General features: G+C 44.6%; 1 protein-coding gene across 2 annotated transcripts in view; it reads right to left on the reverse strand.

Annotated features, from left to right (window-relative positions):
• The window catches only part of UBE2D3 (ubiquitin conjugating enzyme E2 D3), a 125,975-nt gene extending 108,675 nt beyond the window's left edge, over positions 1-17,300 (reverse strand). Inside the window, exon 1 of one of the 2 annotated variants that reach the window (XM_073601675.1) lies at positions 16,869-17,300. In XM_073601675.1, coding sequence (XP_073457776.1) covers positions 16,869-16,892 — 24 coding nt within the window. In that variant the 5' untranslated portion in view covers positions 16,893-17,300. The remainder of the gene's footprint in view (positions 1-16,868) is intronic. The other variant, XM_073601680.1, reaches the window with a different exon arrangement.
• Between the last annotated feature and the right edge of the window lie 9,651 nt (positions 17,301-26,951).

Below are 26,951 nucleotides of genomic sequence, written 5' to 3' on the forward strand. Positions count from 1 at the left end.
GGATACATGGGGTGCAGTTACTGTTGGTGTGTGGAAGAAATTGGGCGGCAGTGCGACCACCCAAATTCTTCCATGTATGCTTGTCAAATTTACACACAATCTGACATGTGTAAACCCCCCCCGCTACGACAGACCTGACAGCGAAAGGGTTAAAAAGCATTACCTGGAGTTTGCCTTTGTTAGGCAAGTCCATCTAAAATGAGTGCATTTAAACACTACCCTTTCCCCATGCCAACAATGCTGCTGCCCAAGGATGGTTCTGTTACTCTTCCACTGACTGGAGCCACCCTACAGGAATTTTATTACTAGACAGATCACCATCGCAGGCCGGAAATTATGCTACACAGGCATTTCCAGCTCCCACAAGCTGCCATGCCAGCAGCCAGTGTGCGCCTAAACCCAGGTATGCACACACTGTACCTGTACGGCCAAAAAAAAAACAAAAAAACAAAAACAAAATCGTGACCATATGGTTGGGATCCGTCCACATGCCTGGACTGGCACCCAGCTCAGCCTCTCAGCGAGCCGGAGCTGCCCACTCCTTTCCCCTCCACAGCCCAGCAGTCTAGTGCAATGACTGACGGCTCTCTATCAGGGTGGATTTGATTTAAATCGCTGGTAAAAAAAAGCTTGAGTAAAAATCAACTTGATCGAAATCATAATTTTTAGAGAGCAACTGTCATCTGTCCCGCTGTTGACTCACCAACAGTCCCATTCACTTTAATGGAATGGCTGGTGATGTGGCAGTGGCACAAGGTGAAGGACGCGCCTGCAGCAGGTGAGTGGACGCAAGCTAAAAGGCACTACCATGATGGATCTGAAAGGACAGGTGCTCTCTAAATGAAAGGACTCATTCTTGCTGGTTGTTAGAATTTTTAATACTAAAGGGCTCTTTCACACGGGACGGATCCATGATGATCCGCCCCGTGAACATCCACTTGCTCAGCGGGGGATCGCTCCGCCGATCCCCGCTGAGCAGGAAGATGACAGGTCTGTCTCTGCACACTGTGCAGGGACGGACCTGTCAGAGCGCCGCTCTCCCCTATGGGGGATCGGATGATGACGGACCGTAGAGTCCATCGTCACCCGATAACAAATGGAAAAGTAGGTTTTTCCTCCGTTACACTTTTTCGGATCGGAGCGGGTCGGATGTCAGCGGACATGTCACCACTGACATCCGACGCTCCATGAGATCTATGGAGGGTCCGTTCAGGTCGGCCTAAAAAAGGGACAGCCGGACCTGAACGGATTGTTCGTGTGAAAGGGGCCTTACAAACAAAATTAAGGTTTCCTATTTAGCATAAGCTGTCAGGTTAGTAAAATAGTGATATCAGAAACAATTCAATCATACAGTTTGTAGTGTACATTTGCAAAACATTAGGATAAAGGAATATTCCTGAACTTTGTATCATCTCATGGTTACTGTGAAATTGTGCAAATGCAGCATGTTATCTCAGCTTGCTGAATACACAGCCTCATGCTACATAACTAAGCTCCATTTCATGCTGCATAAAACTAAATATTATAATCTTAAATAGAAAAAAAAAAAAAAAAAAAGTAATAATTTTTATCCACCCTGCTCACGGAGCTGTGAGAACCGAGCGATCGGCAGTGTTTGATCGCCAAGCTCTCAGTGTTAAAGCAGTATGGGGACCAATGCTTCAACAAGTTCAACCACTTTAGACAAAATCTAAATCTTTTTCTGACACTTATTTCATAAGTTAAAATCAATAATTTTTGCCAGAAAAATTACTTAGAATCCCCAAAATTTAAAACATATATACACACACATATAATATCTATATCTATATCCACATTCATTTAATTGCTGCAATATTTTGTGACACTGTATTTGCCCAGCGGTCTTTCAAACGCAATTTTTTGGGAAAAATACACTTCACTGAATAAAAGAAACCGTAAAGTTAGCCCAATTTTTTTTTTTGTTTTAAAAGTGAAAAGATGATGTTACGCCACAAGAATCGCAAGATAATTGTTATCTTCTAAGCAAAAAAAATCGTGATTCTCATTTTAGCCAGAATCGTGCAGCTCTACCCGATCTCTCCCCCCCCCCCCCCCCCCCCGGAAAACAGCCCCAGTATGGAAGGGTTCAGGGTCAGGAGGCCCCTGTCACCAAGCATGGAGGTCTGACAACTAAAAAAAGTTTTAGTGACCCTTTCTGGCCGAAGCTGATGCACCCTAGGCTTACGCTTTTTTTATACCAACGTAAATTTGTTTCCTGGGCTAGGTGGGAGGTGCCTCAAGCCATCCTGGAAGAGGACTAGGGAAAACAAAACAAAAAAAAACCCAATCACCACATTCAAACCAGTTTAAACCTGTCAATTTAAGGATTTTCAAAAATATTAGGGCATATCATGCATAATTATTACTTGTGCTCTCAACCTGTCGACTCACGAAATGGCTGTTATAACTGATCACGCACAGCACCAAGGCAACTGTAGACCAAAAAGGCCGAGATGGCAGCTTCCTAGGCAGTAAAGGGTAGATAGGAGGGAGGATTTAGTTAAGATGCACCTAAAGCACCAGATTTAAATATATTGTATATTACTGCATCACACTGCCAAACAAAATTGGTTAAAATTTGCTTTCATATAACCTAGAAAGGCAAAGTAAATACCTATTGGAAAAAAAAAAACAAAAAAAAAAAAAAAAAAAAAAAAAAAAAAAGGAGGACAAAAACTAAGCCACATCTAATAAACTTTTATATGCTGCTCCTAGCCACTCAGCCAACCACCCCGAGTCAAAAGCCCTAATGCAAGTCTGCGTACACAGGAACAGCTCTATGCGGCCATGAAAAATTTCTGACATGCATTTAGTGCAGGCTTAACATACCTTTATGAAATTGCTGAATGTGTTTCAATTTAGCCTATGTGAAGCTAGCCCACTGTACATAATGATTCCTAAACACAGCTTAATGCAAGTCTAGAGGACAAGGTGCTATTCACTTGCATTGAGCTGCATTTGGAAACCACCAAGTACACAGCGGGTGTGGGCTTCCCACAGCCGATAAAAACTCATACTCTAGAATGCTTTATTGACTAAGACAAGTGCCTTAAAGAAAGGCTACTGTACACCAATTCCTAATATTGGCAAAGAAAAATAAGTGGGCTAAACACCTGGCTGGGGATATATGATCATCCAGCTAGTCTTATTCCACAAGCTGAAGTTACTTTACAGCAGTCCATTGGACTGCTGTAAAATACCAAAGAATAAAGATACCAATTTAGTATACCATACCGAATAAAGAAGATACAAACTCTAAACATACCTAAAAGGTTATTACATCTTTCCTTTCATACAACAGCTATATATAATCAGATACCAAATACTATTGACAGAAAAACTTTCTAATATAATTGAGGGAATGGGGTTGCAGCAGAACTGTTTCAAAATCAGACTGAAAACACCCACTGGATCAATTGGGCAAATATAAATATTCATTAAAAATCATTGCAAACCAAAGGCTAAGGCATACACACAGACATTTAGCCACCTCAATACTGGGCACTTTCACCCCAATCCTGCCCATGCCATTTTTCTGCGCTGTCACACTTTGAATGACAATTGAGCGGTCATGCTACACTGTAACCATGTGAAATTTTTAGCATTTTCTTCACACAAATAGAGCTTTCTTTATGTGGTATTTAATCACTACTTTTTTTTTCTTTGGAAAAAAAAAAAAAAAACACTGTTTCTCAGTAAATAAGTCATTTTTCTCCTTAACTGATGAGGCAGCACTGGTGGGCACAGTTAGGCGGCACTGATGATCTGTGCCCCAATAACATCCCTAGATGTCCTCTGGAGGAGATGCCGCTGACTGACTCTCCGCAAACTGTCAGGTGTGAGACTAGGAGCGCCGATTACCGGCATCTCCGTGTTCACGTGACCGGCTGTGATTGGACACAGCCAATCACATGGTTAAAGAGCTGCGGCTCTTTACAGAGATGTGTCCTAGCGACACGGCCGCTGCGCAAGAGCAATTCTGGGTGGACGTCATATGATGTCCACCCAGAATGAGAGCCGCAAAGCCCAGCCGTCATTTGACAGTGGGTGGGCAGCAAGTGGTTAATACCTGAAAATTCCCCAAGCAAATTATCCCCAGCAAGCCATATAAATCGCCAAAGTGAATGGCTGTATACAGGCACTCATATAAACGCTGATCACTTCTGCATTAGCATTTACCCACGCATGTATATTCAACTTACTTCCAAGCACAAGAGTGGTGCATTTGGGCAAATAGGCTGTACATGCATGTGTGGGTAAACATTACCACAGAATCGATAGAATGTACAGCCATTCAATTGTACTGGTGGCTATACCTGCAGGCAAGCATGATTTTTTTGCTTGGAGTTTTCAGCTAATAAACATCCACGTGCGCGATTATAGTTTGGGAGTCAATTTGCACTTCTGTGCGCTATGGTGGTGTATTGGGGGAATCCTCAATATTTGCTATACATGGCTTGGGCCTCAGTAAGAGCATCCTCTACAGCAGGGGTAGACAACCTTGGCCCTCCAGCTGTGGTTAAAATACAAAATCCCATCATGCCTCTGGGAGTCATGCCTGTGATTGTCAGGATCTCACGGGACTTGTAGTTTCAAAACAGCTGGAGGGCTGAGTTTGCCTACCCCTGCTCTACAGTGATGCCTGGCAAAGCAACTACAAAAGAAAAAGCAGTACTAAATTGGTCCTTCCACAAAGTTTACAGATGTTGGTCCCTCAATACTGGGCATCATAGCACTGGTTGGGTGGAACATAGATGGCATGCGCCTGACACTGCTACCCACTTGCCAACCGCTGCACGCAGATATATGTCAGCACAATGGCAGCGGTGGGCAAATGGGCGTACCTATACGTCCCCTTTAAGAGGCGGGGATAGCAGGCGCGTACCTGCCGCGTACATAGTGACCGCTGGACAGACGGACTAGGTCCACCGGTCTCCCGGCGACCATGTCATGGAGCCACAGAACGGGGAAGTGCCTATGTAAAAAAACAAGGCATTTCCTCGTTCTGCCTTGAGATATGACAGATCACCGCTCCGTCATCAGGAGCAGTGATCGCTGTCATGCGACTAGTAGCCCCCCGCCCCCCAGTTAGAATCACTCCCTAGGACACACTTAATCACTAGGGGGCGATGAAGGGGTTAACTCCTTCCCTGCCAGTGTCATTTACACAGTAATCAGTGCATTTTTATAGCACTGATCGCTGTATAAATGACAATGGTCCCAAAACAGTGTCAAAAGTATCCGATGTGTCCGCCATATTGCCGATCACCGCCATTACTAGTTAAAGGGACGCAGTGTCGAATCGCAAAAAGTGCTCGTCAGGAAAGGGGTAAAATCTTCCAGGCTGAAGCGGCTACATATAAAAACACTACAATTTGCAGATACCAATAGGTTTATAGAATTCACATGGAACAGAAATTTACTTTATGAGCATAGCACCATTAACTAAAAATGTGACTTTTTGAGATAAGTTTTTTTTACCAAATACAGAAAGAGCGCCATTCCAGGGCAAACAGCAATGCTCAAAAGATTCTGAGCAAGAGTCAGCTTGGTTTGGCAATTGACCCAAAAAAAAAAAAAAAAAAAAAAAAAAAAAAAAAAAGGGAATGGTAATGGTAAAATGCACCAGGTCCAATTCATCCCAATGGCCTTGTGCTTAATCCAAGTAGTACGAACAGCAAGCTTTAACAAGGCATGCTTCGAACAGCATTCCTGATGCCCTTGAAGCACCAGTTTAGGGAAGCTAATCATGCTAGGTGTGCCGTCTATCACTTTACAGAATCGGTTAGCAGGTTTTAGCCGTGCGATTTAATTTCAGTGCTACTTGAAACTTTGCAAGACTGCGGAAGCCTGCTAGCAACCAGAGACAAACAGTCCTCCTGTCATGCGCACCACCAACTAAAGTTCACCTGAATGTTTTGCAAGTCTGTTGCTCTTATACAACCCAAGGGCCCATGCACACGGAGCTTCAAAACATGAGTTCACTTTGGGTCATTTCTGCAGAGTGTTTCTGTACAGGAGTGCTTAGCTTTATTTGCCAGAAAACTCCTCTCGAAAACACAAAGGTTTTTTTCTACCTCTAAAAGCTGCGCCGAATGTCGGACGGCATTGGCTAGTTCAATAGAAGCCAGGAGACATTCAACACGTGTGTACTGGAGTCGGTCCGACAGAAGGGGCATGACCGAAAAAGGTCTGCCGACTAGCTGCCACTGACCGGAGTGTTCTGAAGTGAGGCAGTCCCCCTGTTAGAACACAATAGAACAGCAGGGAAGATCGCAGTACTTATGTCAGTTAGTACATCTGTCAGTTTGTTTTTCTTTTGGTTCAGCCCAGACCTTTTGGACTTTTTTTTTTTTTAAAGAAATAAAAATAAAATCAGTGTTTTGTTAGAACATTACTTAGAACCCCAAAAAAACACATTTTTAGCAGAGAGCCTAAAGAATATAATGGTGGGTAGTGCAATTTTTTTTTATTTCACATGGTATTTGGAAAAAATACAATTTCATGAATTTTAAAGCAAAACACACAAAATATAACCCAAATGTTTGGTAAAAAATATAAAGGATAATTTTACGCCGAGTATATAGATAACATGTCACGCTTTAACCACTTGCCAGCCAACTGTAAACGTACATCATTAGACGTTATAGTGTTACTAAACCTAAAAAACTTTCACCTTAATGCATGTAAAAAATGTTTTAAGTTTCTCAGTGCCCCCTCCTTGTAGGGGGAAGAGATCAGCGCTGTGCACAGCTGCATCTATTCTCCCCTTACTTCCTCTTTACACAGCATCCGAGAAGCAGTGGGAGTCATTGGCTCTTGCTGCTGTCAATCAAATGCAGTGGAAGGGGTGCTCCCAAGTCCCACTGTGTAAGGCTATGGAGTGTGGCTCCATAGACACAGGTCGGGAGCGCATGGACCACGCTTCTCCCCATAGCCAGTGGCTGACTACGGTAGTCCCAAAACAAAGGAGAAGCCAAGACTACCCCCAGGGACCCAAGGAGAGGAGGACTAGGGCAAGTCGGGGCAATACCACTGCACATAGCAAGTATAACATGATAGATATATATTTTTCCTCTTCAATAACACTTTAACCACCGACTGTGTCTATACATCGCTACTTTGACTTTAGCTGCCATAACCCCGGGTGCGTTTTTTTTTTTCCCCCACACACGGCAACCCAGCATCAGATTAAAAAAGTGAAAGTGGTCCTGGCGATAGATTCGCCATGGAATCATTTTTTGGGGAGGCAGGAGAGGTGCAACCCCCTTTTCGGTCAGCTTTCAGATAAAGGTGGTTCCAGCAGCAGATACGCTACAAGATCACTTTTATAGGCAGCAGTAGAGGTGTCCACCCTACCACTGCATCCTAGTCAATTCCATCCTTTTTTTTGCAAAAAAACCAAAACGAGCGATCCGAGGTCTTTTTGACCCCAGATCTCTTAAAGAGAACCTGTTATGCTTTCTATACAAGGGATGTTTACAATTCTTGTAATAGGAATAAAAGTTTTTTTTTTTTTTTTTTTTTTTTTTTTTTTCCACTGTCCCTCTTGTTTAAAAAAAAAAAAAGTAAAAAACACCCTATCCCTACGAGCAGAAGCGAACACATATGCAAGTCGCTCCCGCATATGTAAACATTGTTTAAACCACACGTGAGGTATAGCCATGATTGTTAGAGCAAGAGCATAACTTCTAGCGCAAGACCTCTAACTCAGATCACTAAACAGGTAACTGAGATTTTTTAAGTACCATAGTTTGTCGTCATTCCACGAGCATGCGCAATTTTAAAGCATGACATAATTAGGCATCTATTTACTTGGCGTAAAATCATCTTTCACATTAGACAAACTGTGCCAACTGTACTTTTTTTAATTCAATATACAGTTGTATGCAAAAGTTTAGGAACCCCTGACAATTTCCATGATTGTCATTTATAAATATCTGGATGTTTGGATCAGCAATTTCATTTTGATCAAATAACTGAAAGTGGCTGTAAACCCTTACAGACCCCTTTCTCCTACAGGTAAGCCTAGATTAAGGCTTACCTGTAAGTGCTTGAAATATCTCCTAAACCTACACAGTTAAGGAGATATTTACTATTTCCCCGAACGATGCTGTCTTCGGCGCATGCAAACTCTTGAAAGGGCACGCTGTGCCATTTCAAGCTGGGGGTCATGCCGTGACTGGCGACTCCCACGCGCATGCGCGGGAGTGACGTCACGTGACTCCGGCCAGTCACAGGGCAGGAGTTCACGGCCCCCTGAAGGAAGAGGGGTGAAGAATGGATGCTCGCTGCCGGTGAGAAAAAGTGGGGACATCACAGGCTCCTGTGTCAGGTAACTGACACATAATGGGCTACTATGCGATGCATAGTAGCCCATTTTGCTTTACCTTTGCAGGGAAACAAAGTAAAACCCATCAGGGTTTACTTCCTCTTGAAGGACACAGTAATATTTCAGTAGTGAAAATAGGTTTATTGGATTAACAGAAAAAGCGCAACATGCATCAAAACGAAATTAGACAGGTGCATAAATTTGGGCACTCTTGTCATTTTGTTGATTTGAATACCTGTAACTACTTAGCACTGATTAATTGGAACACACAATTGGTTTGGTGAGCTCATTAAGGGTCGGTTCACACTGGGGCAACACGACTTCAGCGCGACTTTGTACCGCGACTTCAACGCGACTTCAGCAAATTACAAGGCGACTTGAAGTCGCCTCCATGACAGGCGACTTCGCCTGTGGCCAATCAGCTCTCTGGGAGGGAGGGGTTTTCCCTGCAAAGTCGCTTGACTTTACAGAGATCCGACTTGGAGGCGACTTCCATTGATTTCTATGGTACAGGTCGCCTACCAAGTCGGATCAAAGTAGTACAGGGAGTAAGCTCTGAAGTCGGAGCGACTTCAGTAGCGTCTATTAAGACGCTAGCGTTCACTCCCATTGAAACTATTTCTGGGGCGACTTGAGGGCGTACAAGTCGGATCCCAAGTCGCCCCAGTGTGAACCGAGCCTAAGCCTTAAACTTCATAGACAGGTGCATCCAATCATGAGAAAAGGTATTTATACCCGGTTCACACAGGGGCAACACGACTTGCAGGTCGCCTCAGCGAGGCGACCTGCAAACTACTTCTGCGGCGACTTGCAAAACGACTTCTGTATAGAAGTCTATGCAAGTCGCCCCCAAAGTCGTACAGGAACCTTTTTCTAAGTTGGAGCGACAGAACGGGAGGCGACTTGTCAGGCGACTAGGTCGCCTGACAAGTCGTCCCTGTGTGAATGGGCTCTAAAAGGTGGCCAATTGCAAGTTGTTCTCTTTGACTCTCCTCTGAAGAGTGGCAACATGGGGGCCTCAAAACAACTCTCAAATGATCTGAAAACAAAGATTGTTCTACATTATAGTTTAGGAGAAGGCTACAAAAAGTTATCGCAGAGATATAAGCTGTCAAGTGTCCACTGTAAGGAACATAGTGAGGAAATGGAAGACCACAGGCACAGTTCTTGTTAAGCCCAGAAGTAGCAGGCCACATAAAATATTGGAGGCGAAGGATGGTGAGAACAGTCAAAAAGAGTCCACAGACAGCCTCAACTTGCTGCAGATTGTGTCACTGTGCATCCTTCAACAATTCAGCGCACTTTGCACAGGGAAAAGCTGTATGGGAGAGTGATGCGAAAGAAGCCTGAGGTATGCAAACGAACATTTGGACAAGCCAGCTTCATTTTGGAATAAGGTGCTGTGGACTGATGAAACAAAGATTGAGTTATTTGGTCATAACAAAGGGCATTATGCATGGCAGCAAAAGAACACTGCATTCCAAGAAAAAACACTTGCTACCCACAGTAAAATATGGTGGAAGTGGATGCTGTGGGGCTGTGTGGCCACTGCCGGTACTGGGAATCTGGTTAAAGTTGAGGGTCGCATGGATTCCACTCAATAGCAGCAGATTCTTGAGAATAATGTTGAGGAATCAGTCACAAAGCTTAAAGTTACGCCGGGGCTGGATATGGGCGAGTACACGCCTCACATTTTTGTAAATATTTTATTATATCTTTTGTGACAACACCAGGGTTCATTTAAATCATAATTTTTAAAGAGCACAGCGGCCGCTCCTCTGACTGGTGAGCAGGCGAGTGGATGCCCGCTAAAAGGGCGCTGCCACGATGGAGGACTCAGTCTCGCTGGTAGTTAGAGTCTTTAATATTTGCTAACAAAATTAAGGTTTCCTATTTAGAATAATAAGCTGTCAGGTTAGAAAAACTGCAATATCGGAACTGATTCAGTCATATAGTTTGTAGTGTACATAGATTTGCAAAACAATGGGATCAAGGAATATTCCTGAACTTTGGTTTATCTTATGGTTACTATGAAATTGTGTGAATGCAGTGCATGTTATCTCAGCTTGGTTTCAATTTAGTTAACCAAAAATGTAAATACTGCAGAATATACAGCCTCATGCTACACAACTAAGCTCCATTTTATGCTGAATAAACTAAATTTTTAATGTACCTTAACTACTTTCGGACCGCCACACCCCGATATACGTCCTTACTTTGACGGGGGATATCGTTATGGCAGCAGCTAGCTGCCATAACCCCGGTATCCTCGTGTTCGGCCGGCGGTCCAGTTTCCGATAAGAGTGGTCTCTGCTGCGGATTCGCCGCAGGATCATTTATGGGCGGCGGGAGAGGGCCCCCCCTTCCCGCTCCGATGCTCTACGCCGCTTATTGGATCCATCGGCAGCAGCAGAGGAAAATCGGATCTTCACCCTGGCCGGGCATGGAGACGATAATAAATATATAAAACCATTTTCTTCCTCAGTTTAGGCAGATATGTATTCTACATATTTTTGGTAAAAAATTGCAATAAGGGTATATTGATTGGTTTGCGCAAAAGTTATAGCTGCTACAAAATAGGGGATAGATTTATAGCTTTTTTTTTTTAAAGTAATGGCAGCGATCTGCGATTTTTATCATGACTGCGACATTATGGCAGACACATCGGACAATTTTGACACATTTTTGTGACCATTGTAATTAATACAGCGATCAATGCTATAAAATTGCATTGATTACTGTAAAAGTGTCACTGACATTAAAAGGGGTTAACACTAGGAGGGTGCTCGAGGGGTTAACTGTGTTCCCTGGGAGATGATTCTAACTGAAGGGGGGAGGGGACTGACTGGAGGAAGTGATGGATCGGATCGTGGATCCTAGCTAATAAGAACACACAATCTGTCACTCCTGTCAGAACAGGGAAGTGTGTGTTTACACACACTCATCCCTGTTCGGTCTCTCCTGCACACGAGCGCCCATGGCCGGCGGTCATCACGACCGTCAGGCACTGTCACCCCCGCTATGCAGCGCACGCCTGCTATCCCGACCCCACGAGCTGACGTATAGCTACAACGGCTCGCACAGGGGAGCCAACCTGCTGCAGTATAACGGCGGCGGTTGGTCGGGAAGCGGTTAAAGGGCCATTTTTTTTGTAAATAACATTTTTTAATTGCATTTCAGTGTAAATACGAGATCTAAGGTCTTTTTGACCCCAGATCTCATATTTAAGAAGTCCTGTCATGCTTTTTTTCTATTACAAGGGATCTTTACATTCCTTATAAAAGGAATAAAAGTGACAAAAAAAAAAAAAAAAAAAAAAAAAAAAACTGTAAAAATAAATTAAAATTTTTTTTTTTTTAAAACGTGCCCCGTCAATCACGCGTGCAGAAGAAACGCATAAACATATGGAGATTTAAGGGTAAAAAGTTTTTCGCCATTCCACGAGCGGGCCCAATTTTGAAGCGTGAAAAGTTGGGTATCAATTTACTCGGCATAGCATTACCTTTCACAAAATTTTAAAAAAAAATTGGGCCAACTTTACTGTTGTCTTTTTTAATTAAAAAAAGTGTATTTTTTCCAAAAAAAAAAGTGCGCTTGTAAGACCGCTGCACAAATACGGTGTGACAAAGTATTGCAACGACTGCCATTTTATTCTCTAGGGTGTTAGAAAAAAAAAAAAAAAGAAATTATAATGTTTGGGGGTTCTAAGTAATTTTCTAGCAAAAAACTGTTTATAACTTGTAAACACCACATCTCAAAAAGAAGCTTGATCCTTAAGTGGTTAATAAGAAAAAAAAAACTCTATAGATAGATTTTTACTCCAAAAGCATTTTATTAAAACAAAATTTAATCAAAAAAAAAAAAAAAAAAAAAATCTGATTTAAAAAATAAAATCATTCATATCCACCCTGGACAACACTGAAGAAATGACACTTTGCTACAATGTAAAGTAATGAGCGTACAGCTTGTATAACAGTGTAAATTTGCTGCCCCCTCAAAATAACTAAACACAGCCATTAATGTATAAACCAATTGCAACAAAAGTGAGTATATCCCTAAATGAAAATGTCCAAATTGGGCCCAATTAGCCATTTTATCTCCCCAATGTCATGTGACTTGTTAGTGTTACAAGGTCTCGGGTATAAATGTGATGTGTTAGATTTGGTCTTATCGCTCTCTCTCATACTGGTCACTGGAAGTTCAACATGGCACCTCATGGCAAAGAACTCTTAGGATCTGAAAAAAAGATGGCCTAGGCTATAAGAAGATTGCCAAGACCCTGAAACTGAGCTGCAGCAAGATGGCCAAAACCAAACTGCGGTTTAACAGGACAGGTTCCACTCAGAACAGGTCTCGCCATGGTCAACCAAAGAGGTTGAGTGCACGTGCTCAGCGTCATATCCAGAGGGTGCCTTTGGGAAATAGACGTATGAGTTGCTGCAGAAGTTGAAGGGGGGGGCGGGGGTCAGCCTGCCAGTGCTCAGACCATACGCCGCACACTGCATCAAATTGGTCTGCATGGCTGTCATCGCAGAAGGCTGCCTCTTCTAAAGATGATGCACAAGAAAGCCCGCAAACAGTTTGCTGAAGACAAGCAGACTAAGAACACGGATTACTGGAACCATGTCCTGTGGTCTCATGAGACCAAGATAAACTTATATGGTTCAAATGGTGTCAAGCGTGTGTGGCGGCAACCAGGCGAGTACAAAGTGCGTCTTGCCAACAATCAAGCATGGTGGTGGGAGTGCTATGGTCTGGGGTTGCATGTGTGCTGCAGGTACTGGGGAGCCATGAATGCCAACATGTACTGTGGCATACTGAAGCAGGGCATGATCCCCTCCCTTCGGAGACTGGGCCGCAGGGCAGCATTCCAACATAATAGCTGAGAGTGAAGATGATGGACTGGCAAAGCATGTCTCCAGGCCTAAACCCTAATAAGCATCTGTGGGGGATCCTTAAACGGAAGGTGGAGGAACACAAGGTCTCCAACATCACCAGCTCTGTGATGTCATTGTGGAAGAGGACTCCAGTGGCAACCTGTGAAGCTCTGGTGAACTCCATACCCAAGAGGGTTAAGGCAGTATTGAAAAATAACGGTGGCCACGCAATATTGACATTTCGGGCCCAATTTGGACATTTTCACTTAGGGGTATACTCACTTTAGTTGCCAGCGGTTTAGACATTAATGGCTGCGTGTCGAGTTATTGAGGGGACAGCAAATTTATACTGTTATACAAGCTGTACACTCACTACTTTACTTTTCTATGGCCAACTGAGCAAACCACCAGATTGTTTCCCAGGCTTACCAGTGAGAACTGTACACCCGAGAAAAACTGAAGTGAGGGGGAGGTTGACCCCTCCTGCTGCCTCTAAAAGTGATCCAGTGGCTAATAAGCCACTCAAATCACTTTTATCAGAAACAATCTCCACCTGGAAAAAAAAAATAAAAAATAAAAAATAAAAAAAGGGGGGGGGGGGGGGGGTCATAGCCTCAGTAAGCCACTTTAAAACTGCAATGTATATAATCATATTGCGGTCTTGAAGTGGTTAAAATATGCCTCTAAAAATGTCCTAATGTGCATGGAAACATAGAACATTAAGCCATTTCTTCAGGCAAAACACATGCCTTCTGTAGAAGTAAAGTCCACTTTTAAACTGGTACCTACAGGTACCTGTAGATACAGTAAATATCACCTAAACTTGCACTATTTAGGAGATATTCGCACATGCAGCCGATGACATCCTCGGCGCATGCGCTCTGAAGGGATGACATACCAGTAATAACTTTGTGCCAGAGCCCACCATACAGGAGTGATGTCATTATGGCCCTTGCCATTCCGTGAAACCAGGGGAGATGTGCCAGCACTGCGCTGGAGGGCTCAGTGTCTAGGCAAGTCTGTCATTATGTATTAGTATGTGGTGCATACTAGTACCTTATGATAAACCTGCAGGGGGACCCCAATTTTTCTGGTGGTTTACTACTGCTTTAAAGTGGTATTAAATCTTTTATTTTATTTTCCTCTATGAAAAACAAACATGACTATACTTACCAGTTCTGTGCAATGCTTTCGCACAGAGCAGCCCCGATCCTCTTTCAGAGTCCCACACCAGAGCTCCAGGACCCTCTTAAGCAGAGAGCCGCTTTCCCTGGGGGGCACCTGTGTGCCCGCTTCCTCCCGAGACCTGCTGCCGCATTCATTGACAGACAGTGGGACTTGCCCCTGTGTCAGCTTTTAATTGACAGGACCTGCTATTAATCTGTCCAATGTAGGAGACAGGGGCAGGAGACGCTACGATTGTACACATCGTTGGATCAGGCAAGAAAAGGAGGGGTGCTGCAGCACAGGTGTTTTTTTTTACCTTAACACATAGACTGCACCAAGGTAAAAAACCAAGTGGAGCTCCGTGCTTCAGTAAACATTAAAAGTCAGCAGCTGCAAACAATGTACCCGCTGACTTTTAACATTAGGAAACTTATCTGTCCAGGAATCTTTGCCTGAGCTAGTCGGCTCTCGGGTGCTGAGGCCATTTTGGGTAAGGGAAACAGGCAGTGAAGCCGGTACCCTCCTGTGCATGCGTAAAGCGTGCTTCGCTTCGTGAATGGCTCAGTGGCAGTGGAAGGAGGGGGGCCAGACTTTCAGATGAGTTTGCCACGGCGAAGTCGTACTGAAGTAGGAAGGGGTACCTGTTAAAAACAGGTACCCCACCCAAAAGATGCTAAACGTGACAGCAGAGGAGGGGGGCAAATAAGCAGAGCTTTCCCTTTTGGGTGGGGCCCAGCTTTAAGGACCACTTAAAGCCCAGTGTGCATAGACGAGGCCTAAGAGAAGGAAGTGCTGTCACTTAGACCCCTTTCACACTAAGGAGTTTTTCAGGCGCCATAGCGCTAAAAATAGTGCCTGCATAGCGCCTGAAAAAAGCCTCAGCTGCAAACCCAGTGTGAAAACCCGAGTGCTTTCACACTGGGGCACTGCGCTGGCAGGGATTTACAAAAAGTCCTGCCAGCAGCTTCTTTACAGTGGTGTAGGAGCGGTGAATACGCCGCTCCTGCCCATTGAAAACAATGGGGCAGCGCTGCTATACCACAGGCAAAGTGTTACTGTAGCAGTGTTTTTTGCGGGCGGATTTAACCCCTTTCAAGGCCACTAGCAGAGGGTTAAAACCGCCCGCTAGTGGCCGCATTGCACTGCTAAAACTACAGTAAAGCGGCGCTAAAATTAGTACTGCTGACACCCGGGGCGGCTTAGTGTGAAAGGGGTCTAACCTTTCTTTGTGGAACAACTGTGGACCTCAGTTTTGACGGGCTGTGTGGTAGTTCCAATGGCATCAGTTTGGGATGCTAAAAAAAAAGATGCACCTGACCTGCTTCAAATCAGTTTCCCATAAGCTTCTATAGCAGGGGATCTCCAAACTATATGCCTTCAGCTGTTGCAGAACTACACATCCCATGAGTCATTGCAAAACTGACATTGACAGACATGATGAGGCATAATGGGAATTGTAGTTCCTGAACAACTGGATGAGCCATAGCTTGGAGACCAAAGTTCTATAGCAGTGATGGTGAACCTTGGCACCCCAGATGTTTTTGGAACTACATGTCCCATGATGCTCACCTACACTGCAGAGTGCATGAGCATCATGGGAAATGTAGTTCACATCTAGGTCGCCAAGGTTCACCATCACTGTTCTATAGGATTACAAAACCTGCGTGACAAGAACAGCTGCCCACTAACATAAGAATAACCTGAAAAGATGTCAAGTGGAGTTACATCTCTTATCACCATCTACCAGGAACTAAGGGTAAAAAACAACAAAGCACCGTGTCCCTGTAGAAGTGGTGGCCTGCTTCTATTAATCTTCAGAACAGATGAGCAACAGGTGTAGTAAGGTAGTAGAGACCACCCTGAGAAATACGACAGGATGTTTGTATGTGGCCAGCAGCCCTGTGTTAGCTCTTTCGTCATTCTGGGGAAAGTGAAAGCAGCAGAGTCCAATGTAAAGGTGGAACGGCCACCATAGATCTGGGTGTATATAGAGATGACAACCCCCCCCCCCCCTCCCTCCCCCTCCTCCTGACGTGTGAGCACCCGGCACACATGACACCCAGCTATGGAGAGCCGGGTGAGGCGGATGGATGGCGGCGCGGGAGCAGTGCTGCCCTTCTTCTCAGCGCCGCCGCCATCTTATACTGCAGGATGATGAGCCGAAGAGGGAGGGAGCAGCCTGGCTATGGACGCCGCTGCCTGGGAGGCACACACACAGCTCCCGCCTTACTCACACCGACACCATTCTTCTCATACATGGGGGGGAGGGGAGACACCTCACAGCACGCTATTAGAACGGCCGCCTTACTATACAGGGGAAGCTCGGCTAATGGTGAGAGGGAGGGAGCGGCGGCGGCCGGGCCCCTGGTGTTGCGCAGAGAGGATATATGCGGTAGAGGCCTGGGCCGCCGCCACCACCACCGGGTGTTAGACCCTCACCCCACCTCCCTCACAGCCCCGGCGCCCCTCACCTTGTGAATCCGCTTCAGCGCCATGATGCCTCTCGCTGCTGCCGGTGCCGGGCGGGTTGTTCGGGTGAGCTGGGCGGAGGAGGAGAGAGCCGAGGAAGAGGCGGAGATAGAGGAGGCGGTGGTAATGACACCCCCCACCTCACCTCTTTACAATATCCGGGACACGCTACAAACAGGAGCCGCCCACACACGTCGCGGCGGGAGGTGACTGATAGGCGGGTGTGCTGACCGCAGCTTAGTGACCCGGCCGAGTTTGTCTCGTGCTCACTCGCCCCTCCCCCCAGGTTCCTGGAGACCGCTCGCAGGCTTGGCCTCCGTCACGCGCTGCTCCTACGTCACCAACAAGCCGCCGCAGCTTCTATAGAGTGCGTAGCGTTCGCTCGAGCTAGCGTCTTCCTTTTTCGCGCAAGCCCCGCCCATTTGGTGTTCTCACGTGGTCTGCGGAGACGCTACGGCGTCCGCGAAGCACAGCGAGCGTGCGCGTGCCCGCGGGGCTGTTCGGGGATGACAGCTAACGCTGGTAACAGCGGGAAAGAACAAAACATGGCGATGTGTGGAGGGTGATGTCACTTGATGGGTGTACGAGCGGAAGCGGCGGTCCCCCCTTGCCATTCCCGGTTATGCAATGAGGTGCGGCAGTGCGTCACCTATCCTCATGTGGTGAGGGGATAGTGGCTCATTACATACTCAGAGTGACACAGTAACAACACAAGGCGCCGCCGTATCGTTCATTTCTGACGCTTATGTACAGTGATGCCGACTTATGTGTGGGAAGTACCAGTGTCCGGCTTTTTTTCCCGCGCGCTCTAGAACGGGAAGCTCGCTCCCGCGTACATGCAGGATGCGTGTGTGACGTCGGTCGGCAGCAGAAAGAAAGCGCGAAGGGACAGAAACGTCCAGAAGCGCGCGGGTTACGGCTGTGCGCGGGCACGGGATGGGCCTGGGAGAGTGTCCGTGACGTCTCCATCCCGCTTACAGTGGTTGATATGGAGACGGCGCCCTCACTTGGAGTGGCGGGAGTCCAAATAGGTCGTCACCTGCACAGTATTACCTAGTCTGGGCCTAAGAAGATAGGGTGTAGCTGGATAAAACATGTGCACGCCCCCTAGAGCAGTGCTTGGTTTCTATGTCATACCCCCCAACATCAATACCAGAGATTCCATTCTGTACTGGGAATAAAAAGTATCCCCAAACAGCTTGTATATGTGTACTTTATGGCCTCACAAACACTCAGCGCTTTCCTCAGCTCTCTGAACACCTTTTTTTCCTGGCAGGAGAAAAGTTGCGTGAAAAAAATGCGGTAAAAGCTGCGCATTGCACATGGATTTATTCATTAATACATGATAGTGGTCAGAATATTTTTTATTTTTTCTGGCCAATGGACTGCATTAAGGGCACTTTCACACTGAGGGGCGTCGGCAGTAACTAGTGGTGCTTTACCATTGTTTTTGAGGCGATTACAACCCTCGCTAGCGGCTGAATGAATGGGTTAAAAGCGCCACTTCCGATTGATTTCAATGGGGAGGGGAGCTTTAGAAGCTGTGTATAAACGGCTTCTATAGCACCTCAAAGACACTGCTTGCGGGACTTTTTTTAAAGTCCTGCCAGCGCACCGCTCCAGTGACAGGAGGCGATTTGCAGGCACTATTTTTAGCGCTATAGCACCTGTAAAGCGCCTCAGTGTGAAAGTAGCCTAACGCTCCTAAGTGTATCTTGCATTTATGCACATTCCTTATTTATCTGCTCTAAAGCTGCTCTCCCAAATGTGATGATGGGTTTTTTTCTTATGCCTATAAACGCTTGTCTTCTAATACACCTGTAAACGCCTGTGTGTGCATAGGGGAGACAATAGGGTGTGACTTTTCATGTGATTTAGACATGTGAAATCCCATGACTAGCCTCAGGCGTGAACGGGGGCTAAATGCAGAAGAGATACGCTTTGTCTCTTTGGCAGCAAAACTACTTACCTGCTTGTACAGTTAGCGGCGCATGCAATTCTGAAGCTGACTGAACTCCCATGCACGAGAGTGCCGTCATCCCCTCCCAGCCAATGACAGCGGCTGGCAATTGGGACCCAGAAGCTGGTCACCCGAAGATGTCAGTGGCCGGGTGGGGAGCTTGGGGATGCCGCATCGCTGGAGCTGAGAAAAGTATGGTTCCGCTTTAACCACTTGCGGACCAGCCACCATTATTATACTGCGGCAGGTCGGCCATATTGTGCGAATCGCCGTAGGTGTATGTTGCTTCCTGCAATAGGTACAGTGGGTGTTTAGAAAGGGCGAACCACCGCGCTATATATAAAAATTTAGTACATAAAAAACTTATTAAAAAATGAAAAAACAAAAGTGACAAATCAGTGAGTAGAAAAATATGCAAGCAGCCGCTAAAAGTGGGATACACACATTACAAATTATTCAATAAAAAGCAGCGCTGTGACAACAAAGGTATGTATGATAAAGACCAAACAAAATAAATGAATATTAGACCCAAAATTGGGATAAATTACAAAAGTTCATAATAAAGTTCATAATAAACTAATAGAGGAAAAAAGTCCTATCCAGAATCAAATTCAGATAGTGGATAATATGAAAAAACGTAGATAAGTGGGAATGCATATAATTCAGTATAATTCAGTATGTCCTTCACCGCACCACTGTGTTAATAGTAGGAATAGTCGCAAGCTTCTCTAAGCTTGCCGTTTGGTAAGCGCGCATTCCTACTATTAACACAGTGGTGCGGTGAAGGACATACTGAATTATATGCATTCCCACTTATCTACGTTTTTTCATATTATCCACTATCTGAATTTGATTCTGGATAGGACTTTTTTCCTCTATTAGTTTATTATGAACTTTATTATGAACTTTTGTAATTTATCCCAATTTTGGGTCTAATATTCATTTATTTTGTTTGGTCTTTATCATACATACCTTTGTTGTCACAGCGCTGCTTTTTATTGAATAAAATGTACAGTGGGTGTGCTGCCGCAATGTCCACTGGCCAGCTGCGATCACTCCACAGAGAGGCATAACGGGGATCTGCCAGTGTAAACAAAGCAGATCCCCATTCTGTCAGGGGAGTAGAGTGAAATCGTCTGTTCCTAGTGATTAGGAACAGTGATCTCTCTCTACTCCCTGTCAGTCCCCTCCCCCAACAGTTAGAAACACCTCCCTAGGGAACTTTTAACCCTTTGATCACCCCTGGTGTTAACCCCTTCCCTGCCAGTGTAATTTATACAGTAATCAGTGCATTTTTATAGCACTGATCGCTGGATAAATGTCACTGGTCCCAAAAAAGTCTCTGATCTGTCTGCCGCAATGTCACAGTCCGGCTAAAAATCACAGATCACCACCATTACTAGTAAAAAAATAAATAAATAATGATAAAAATGCCATAAATCTATCCCCTATTTTGTAGACGAGATAAGCTTTGCACAAATCAATCAATATGCGCTAATTGGGATTTTTTTAAACAAAAAAAGTGTAGAAGAATACATATTGTCCTAAACTGAGGGAGAAATTTGTCGTTTTACATTTTTTTGGGGATATTTATTATAGCAAAAGGTAAAAAATATTGTTTTTTGTTTTTCAAAATTGTCGCTCTTTTTTTGTTTATGGCCTAAGAAATAAAAACTGCAGAGGTGATCAAATACCACCAAAAGAAAGCTCCCATTTGTGGGAGAAAAGGACATCAATTTTGTTTGGGTACAGAATTGCACGACAGCGCAATTGTCAGTTAAAGCGACGCAGTGCTGTATCACAAAAAATGGCCTGGTCAGGAAGGGGTAAATCCTTCCGGGGCTGAAGTAGTTAAGGCTGGGTTCACACCTATGCAATTCGCATGGTAGGAGATTATGACCGGCTCTCTATAGAGATAGAGAATTATTATGGTGAAATATATGTTCCTTTCTAAAGAACATTATTTTGTAACAAGTTGTTATGGGTAAAGTTCCTCTTCAATGCAGGGAATGCATTAAAGTGAAACTAAACCCATCGATTTAACAGTTTGAAAAATAAGTTACATTCCCGGCACAACTGTCACATTGGTTGTGCTCTCAACCTAACTGTCATCAAATGGCTGGTGACATAATTGATCACGTGCAGTATAATGGTAGTTGAAGATCAATCAGATACCAAGATGGCAGCTTTCTTGGCTGAAGATGATAGTAGGGTTTAGTTCAGCTTTAACCAGTTTAGTACTGCGCTATAGCCAAAAGACAGCTGCAGCGTGGTACTATAGTTCTGGGAGGATGTCCTCACAGAACCCTGCCCCCTTCAGACACCACTAATCACAGATCAGGGTAAAGGGCCAAGTACAGTGGCCCTTTACTATGTGATCAGCTGTGTCCAATCACAGCTGATCCCATGTAAACAGATATGCCAGTTATTGGCAGTCATTTCCTCGTGTGCTGTGTAGAAAGGAGTGGCAAGAACGGGCAAGCTTGTCAACATAATGCTTACACTGATAATCAGGGCACTGATCATCAGTGTCCTAAATATAAGTGCAGCCCCATCAGTGAAGGAGAAAAATTACTTATTTGTAAAATTTTATAACAGAAACTAAGAAAAGCATTTTTTTCACAATGTTTGGTCTTTTTTAATTTGTTTAGCACAAATGAAAAAACACAGTGGTGATTAACTACCGCCAAAAGAAAGCTCTATCTTTCTCAAAAAAATTATAACAATTTCATATGGGTACAGTGTTGCATGACCGCACAATTGTCATTCAAAGTGCAACAGTGCTGAAAGCTATAAATTGGCCTGAGCAGTAAGGGGGTGAAAGTGCCCAGCCTTGAAGTGGTTAAGGTAAAAAATGTTCTGTCTTTATAACCACTTTAAAGCGGTTGTATACCACTGGGCGTTTTTTTTTTTTTTTTCTTCCTTCCTTCAAGGTAAAGTCATAATGTGCTAGTATATAATTGGGATCAGCTTGCTCTTTCTGTGTATGTGTCAGCTCAACCACATCTTCCACCTTTAAATTAAATTGGGATCAGCTTGCTCTTTCTGTGTATGTGTCTTTGGTATGTGGCCTTCTCTATCTGTTGCCCTGTGTGCATAACCATGATGTTGTTTTTTTGTTGCATAAAACCTAAGTTTTATGTGTTGAACTTATCTTGGCCTCTGGCCCCTTGCTATTCCGACTTTAGAAGCTAAAGGTCCACTTTGATTGTTAGGCAAATATATTTACTCATGATTAATTAACGAACTTCCACCCAAACCCTGGGCCTCCATCATCTGTCTTTGCCCAACGCTGCCACCCCCCCCCCCCTACACCCTCTGGCAGCAGCCACAACCCACAGAACTTAGTCTCTATTCCTTTTCTTTCCAAAACCAGCCCCCCCCCCCCTTCTCCTGTGCCCTTTGGAATGTACGCTCTGTCTGTAACAAACTCACCGCCCTCCACAACCTCTTTATCACAAATTCCTTTAAACTACTTGCCATTACTGAAACCTGGCTTCATTAATCAGATACTACTTCTCCTGCTTCCCTCTCCCATGGTGGCCTTCTCTGGACTCACTCCCCAAGACCAAGTGGACGGAAGGGAGGTAGAGTGGGAATCTTTTTAGCCCCATGCAGCACCTATCAGGTACTTCACCCACCTCCCTCACTGACACTCTCCTCTTTTGAGGCACATTGCATTGGTCTATTCTCTCCCATTTCTCTAAGAATTGCTGTCATCTACCAGCCCCCTGGACCAGTATCAGCCTTCCTTGATGACTTCTCTGCTTGGCTACCCTACTTTCTCTCTTCTGAAATCCCCACAATTATTCTCAGTGACTTCAACATCCCTGTTAACATTAACACCACTATTACTTCTAAACTTCTCAGTCTAACCTCATCTCTTGACCTGAAGCAATGGATACAGGCTCCTAATCACTCCAACGGCAACACCCTTGACCATGCCTTCTCCTATCTGTGCACTCCATGCAACCTTTCCAACAATCCTCTCCCACTCTATGATCACTACCTAATTAGTTTTGCTCTCTACCTGTGTTCCACCTCCTCTCCCTCCAACCGCCTAACAGTTACACATAGAAACCTTCGCCACCTCTATCCTTCTCTTCTCTATTCTGCTACTGATCACCTCTATGACAACATCTCACCCCTGTCCTGCCCCAACCTAGCCACTTTCATCTACAACAGCTCACTGTCTTCCTCCCTATACAAGCTTGCCCCCCTCACTACACGCAGAATTAGGCCCGACTGCTACAACCCTGGCAAACAGATGACACCAGAAGTCTTAGAAAATTTAGCCGTGCTCTTGAGCGTCTGTGGCATAAGACTAAGTTACAGGAAGACTTCACACAATATAAATCTGCCCTCCTAAAATACTATTCCTGCCTCCACACTGCCAGGCAGACCTACTTTATCACACTCATCAACACCTTCTCATCCAGTCCACATCAACTCTTCTCTACTTTCAACACTCTACTCTGTCCTCCACTGCCTCTACCCTCTAACTCATTCACTGCCCAGGAGATCGCCAATAACTTCAAAAATAAGATTGATACATTTCATAAGGAGATCTCCAATGCGCAGAAACCTCCCCCCACGGAACACCCCATGTCCACAGATACAATCATTACTTTCCTCATTCAACCCTGCTGGTATTAATGAGGTTGCTAAACTTTTATCCAACACTCATCTAACCATCTGCCCCCTGGATCCTGCTCCCTCACAAATGCTACGCTCACCCTCTGACTCGATTCTACACTCTCTAACTCACATTTTCAACCTCTCCCTCTCTTGTGGCATCTTCCCAAACCCTCTAAAACATGCGCTAATCACCCCCATACTTAAAACTCCCTCACTGGATCCCACCAATCTTAACAACCTACGTCCCATCTCCTTACCTTCTCCTCCAAACTTCTTGAAAGACTGGTCTACATCCAACTGAGCGACCATCTGACCATGAACAAACTTCTTGATCCCCTTCAGTCCAGATTTCGCCCTCAACACTCCACGGAAACTGCTCTTTTTAAACTCTCAAATTACCTACTAACGGCTAAAACAAGCAGACACTATTCTGTACTACTTCTCCTGGATCTCTCTGCTGCCTTTGACACAGTGGACCACCCCCTCCTCCTCAATAAACTCCACTCCTTTGGTCTCCGTGACTGTACTCTTCGCTGGTTGTCATCCTACCTATCCCATCGCTCCTTCAGTGTCACTTGTAACTCTACTTCCTCCTCTCCTCTTCCTTTCTCCTTTCTACACCACCTCCCTGGGTCAGTTGATTGCCTCCCACGGCTTTCAATATCATCTCTACGCTGATGACACCCAAATCTATCTCTCCACCCCCCAGCTCTCTCCATCTGTCTCCTCACGCATCACCAACTTACTAGCAGACATATCAGCCCGGATGTCACATCACTTCCTCAAACTCAACCTATCCAAAACCAAGCTCATGATATTTCCTACCTCAGGTGCCACTTCCCCTGATTTCTCTGTCAATATCAACGGCTCAACTATCAACTTGTCCCCCCCACGCCAAGGTCCTAGGTGTAATCCTGGACTCTGAACTAACCTTTCGGCCCCACATCCTATCGCTATCCAAAATTTGCTGCCTCAATCCCCGCAACATCTCCAAGATACGCCCCTTCCTAACCAATGTCACCACAAAGCTTCTAATCTACTCCTTGGTCATCTCCCGCCTCGACTACTTCAACTTCCTCCTCATTGGCTTACCTCTAAATAGGCTATCTCCACTTCAGTCCATCATGAACGCTGCTACCATCCACCTCACAAACTGCTCAGCGTCTGCTATACCCCTCTGCCAATCCCTCCATTGGCTGCCACTCAGCCAACAAATTACATTCAAGAACTACAACCTACAAAGCCATCCACAACCTGGCCCCCAGCTACATCTCTAACCTAGTCTTAAAATACCAACCTAATCCTTCTCTTCGCTCCTCCCAAGACCTCCTGCTCTCAAACTCCCTTGTCACCTCATCCCATGCTCGCCTTCAGGACTTCTCCAGAGCCTCTCCCATCCTCTGGAATGCTCTACCCCAATCTGTCCAATTTTCTCCTACTTTATCCACTTTCAGACGATCCCTGAAAACTCATCTCTTCAGAGAAGCCTATCTGACCCCCACCTAACAACTGTACATTTATCTTCTCCATTAGCACATCCCCACAGTTATTACCCCTTGTATCTCTTGAACTTCCCTCTTAGATTGTAAGCTCCAAGGAGCAGGACCCTCTGATTCCTACTGTATTAAAGTGCATTGTATTTGTACTGTCTACCCTAAAGTTGTAAAGCGCTGCATAAACTGTTGGCGCTGTATAAATCCTGTATAATAATAATAATAGCACATTAAGTGAAACTTACCTTAAAACAAAGCTTTTTCCAGAGTTGTAGCCGCTTCCATTTTTACCTGTATTGCTTCCGGGTTCGTGGGCTCCCACTCTGTGACTGGCTAGATCATATAATTATTAAAAAACATATACAGCAGCAACAAAAACTCTAAGATATCTCCACAGTGCACAAATATGTAAATGAATAAATTGCGCTCATATAAAAAAGTATAGTGATCACAAAAAACAATCTTAGATAAAGTATAGGTGATGTACAAATATCAAGAAAAATAAAAAATATATATAAAAGGAATGTAACTGAATACAAAGACTCTTCACATATTGAAAAAGTGAAGCTAGATTCTTAAGTCCACATAGAAAAAGATTCCACAAGGCGAAAAGAAACTATTCCAATGAAGTGATGTGTTCCAAACTATTTCTGCCACCACCAAGGAGATAGGGGTTTCTTGTTTGTGGGGACTCTTACTGGAGCTGGTGGACCCCTTGAAGAGCGAGGTCGTATGCGCATGTGTCACAAGGTGCGGGAAAAGTATAAAAACTCCAATGGTGTAATATTGTGTAAAAAAGAGGTAGCCTTTATTGCTAAAATCAAATGCGTACATCCACAGTAAACATGAACAATTGGCGGCAATAAATTGTGTAAAACACCTGTACTTCTGGGGTCAAGTGGGGCGTGATGACGTCAGTGTGTAGCTCCGACCAACATGTTTTGTCATATGTGACGTCTTCCTGAGGCCCCACCTTGTGACACATGATTGAGTGCATCCTTTGAATGGGCCGTCGTTGCTCCAAGCCGGATACTGTGGAGGACCTCCAGCAGCTGCCTGAGAGTTCCCAGGACAAGGAGGACTATTAGACCCCGCAGAGGGCTAAATCTGCATGCGCATACAACCTCGCCCTTCAGGGGGTCCACCAGCTCTGGTAAGAGTCCCCACACACAGAGTAGGTTTTTCTATTCAAGAAACCCCTATCTCCTTGATGGCGGCAGAAATATTTTGGAACACATCACCTCATTCGAATCGTTTCTTTTCACGTTGTGGAATCTTTTTCTTTGTGGACTTTTTCAATATACTGTATGAGGAGTCTTTGTATTCAGTTACATTATTTTTATACATATATATTTTTTTTATATATTTTTTCTTTTTCTTGATATTTGTACCTCACCTGCACTAAATAAATATAAATAATTAAAAAAATAATAATATAATAATAATAAAATAAATTTCCCCACGATTCACTATCGCTCAATTCTGAAAGTGTTCTAATTTACTATCGCTGTTTTCTAGCTGGTCTAAAGCCACTTTTGACATAAAGGGACACTTTTTGGTTGCTATGGACAATCTCCAGTTTCCAGGCAGAAAGAACAGTATATATAACATAAAACTGCATGCAGACGTGCACAGCGCTGGATCTAATGAGGGCTCAGTGTATTCAAATTCAGATTTAGGCCTCATTCAAATGGGTGTGCTACAGCGTACACTCCTATGTAAGGGCAATGTTTGTTTACCCACAAGGGGATGCACAAGTGTTCCATGCATCCCCATAAAGGTATTCCTATCTGTGTCAAATGGGATGCAGACATAGCCACTGCTTCCAATATGGTATCTGTGTGGGTGCATGACCCCGAACTCACACTGTCTACGCTCAGGCCCATGCACCTGCATAGGTAGGACTTTAGAGGCCCAGGATTTGCAGATGGACTGGGCCCTGTCTTGTGTTTGACCGTGGGAGTGTAAACCTTGGAATGAATGAAAGGAATTTT

This window comes from Aquarana catesbeiana, linkage group LG01 (assembly GCF_042186555.1).
Source record: "Aquarana catesbeiana isolate 2022-GZ linkage group LG01, ASM4218655v1, whole genome shotgun sequence".
NCBI lineage: Eukaryota > Metazoa > Chordata > Amphibia > Anura > Ranidae > Aquarana > Aquarana catesbeiana.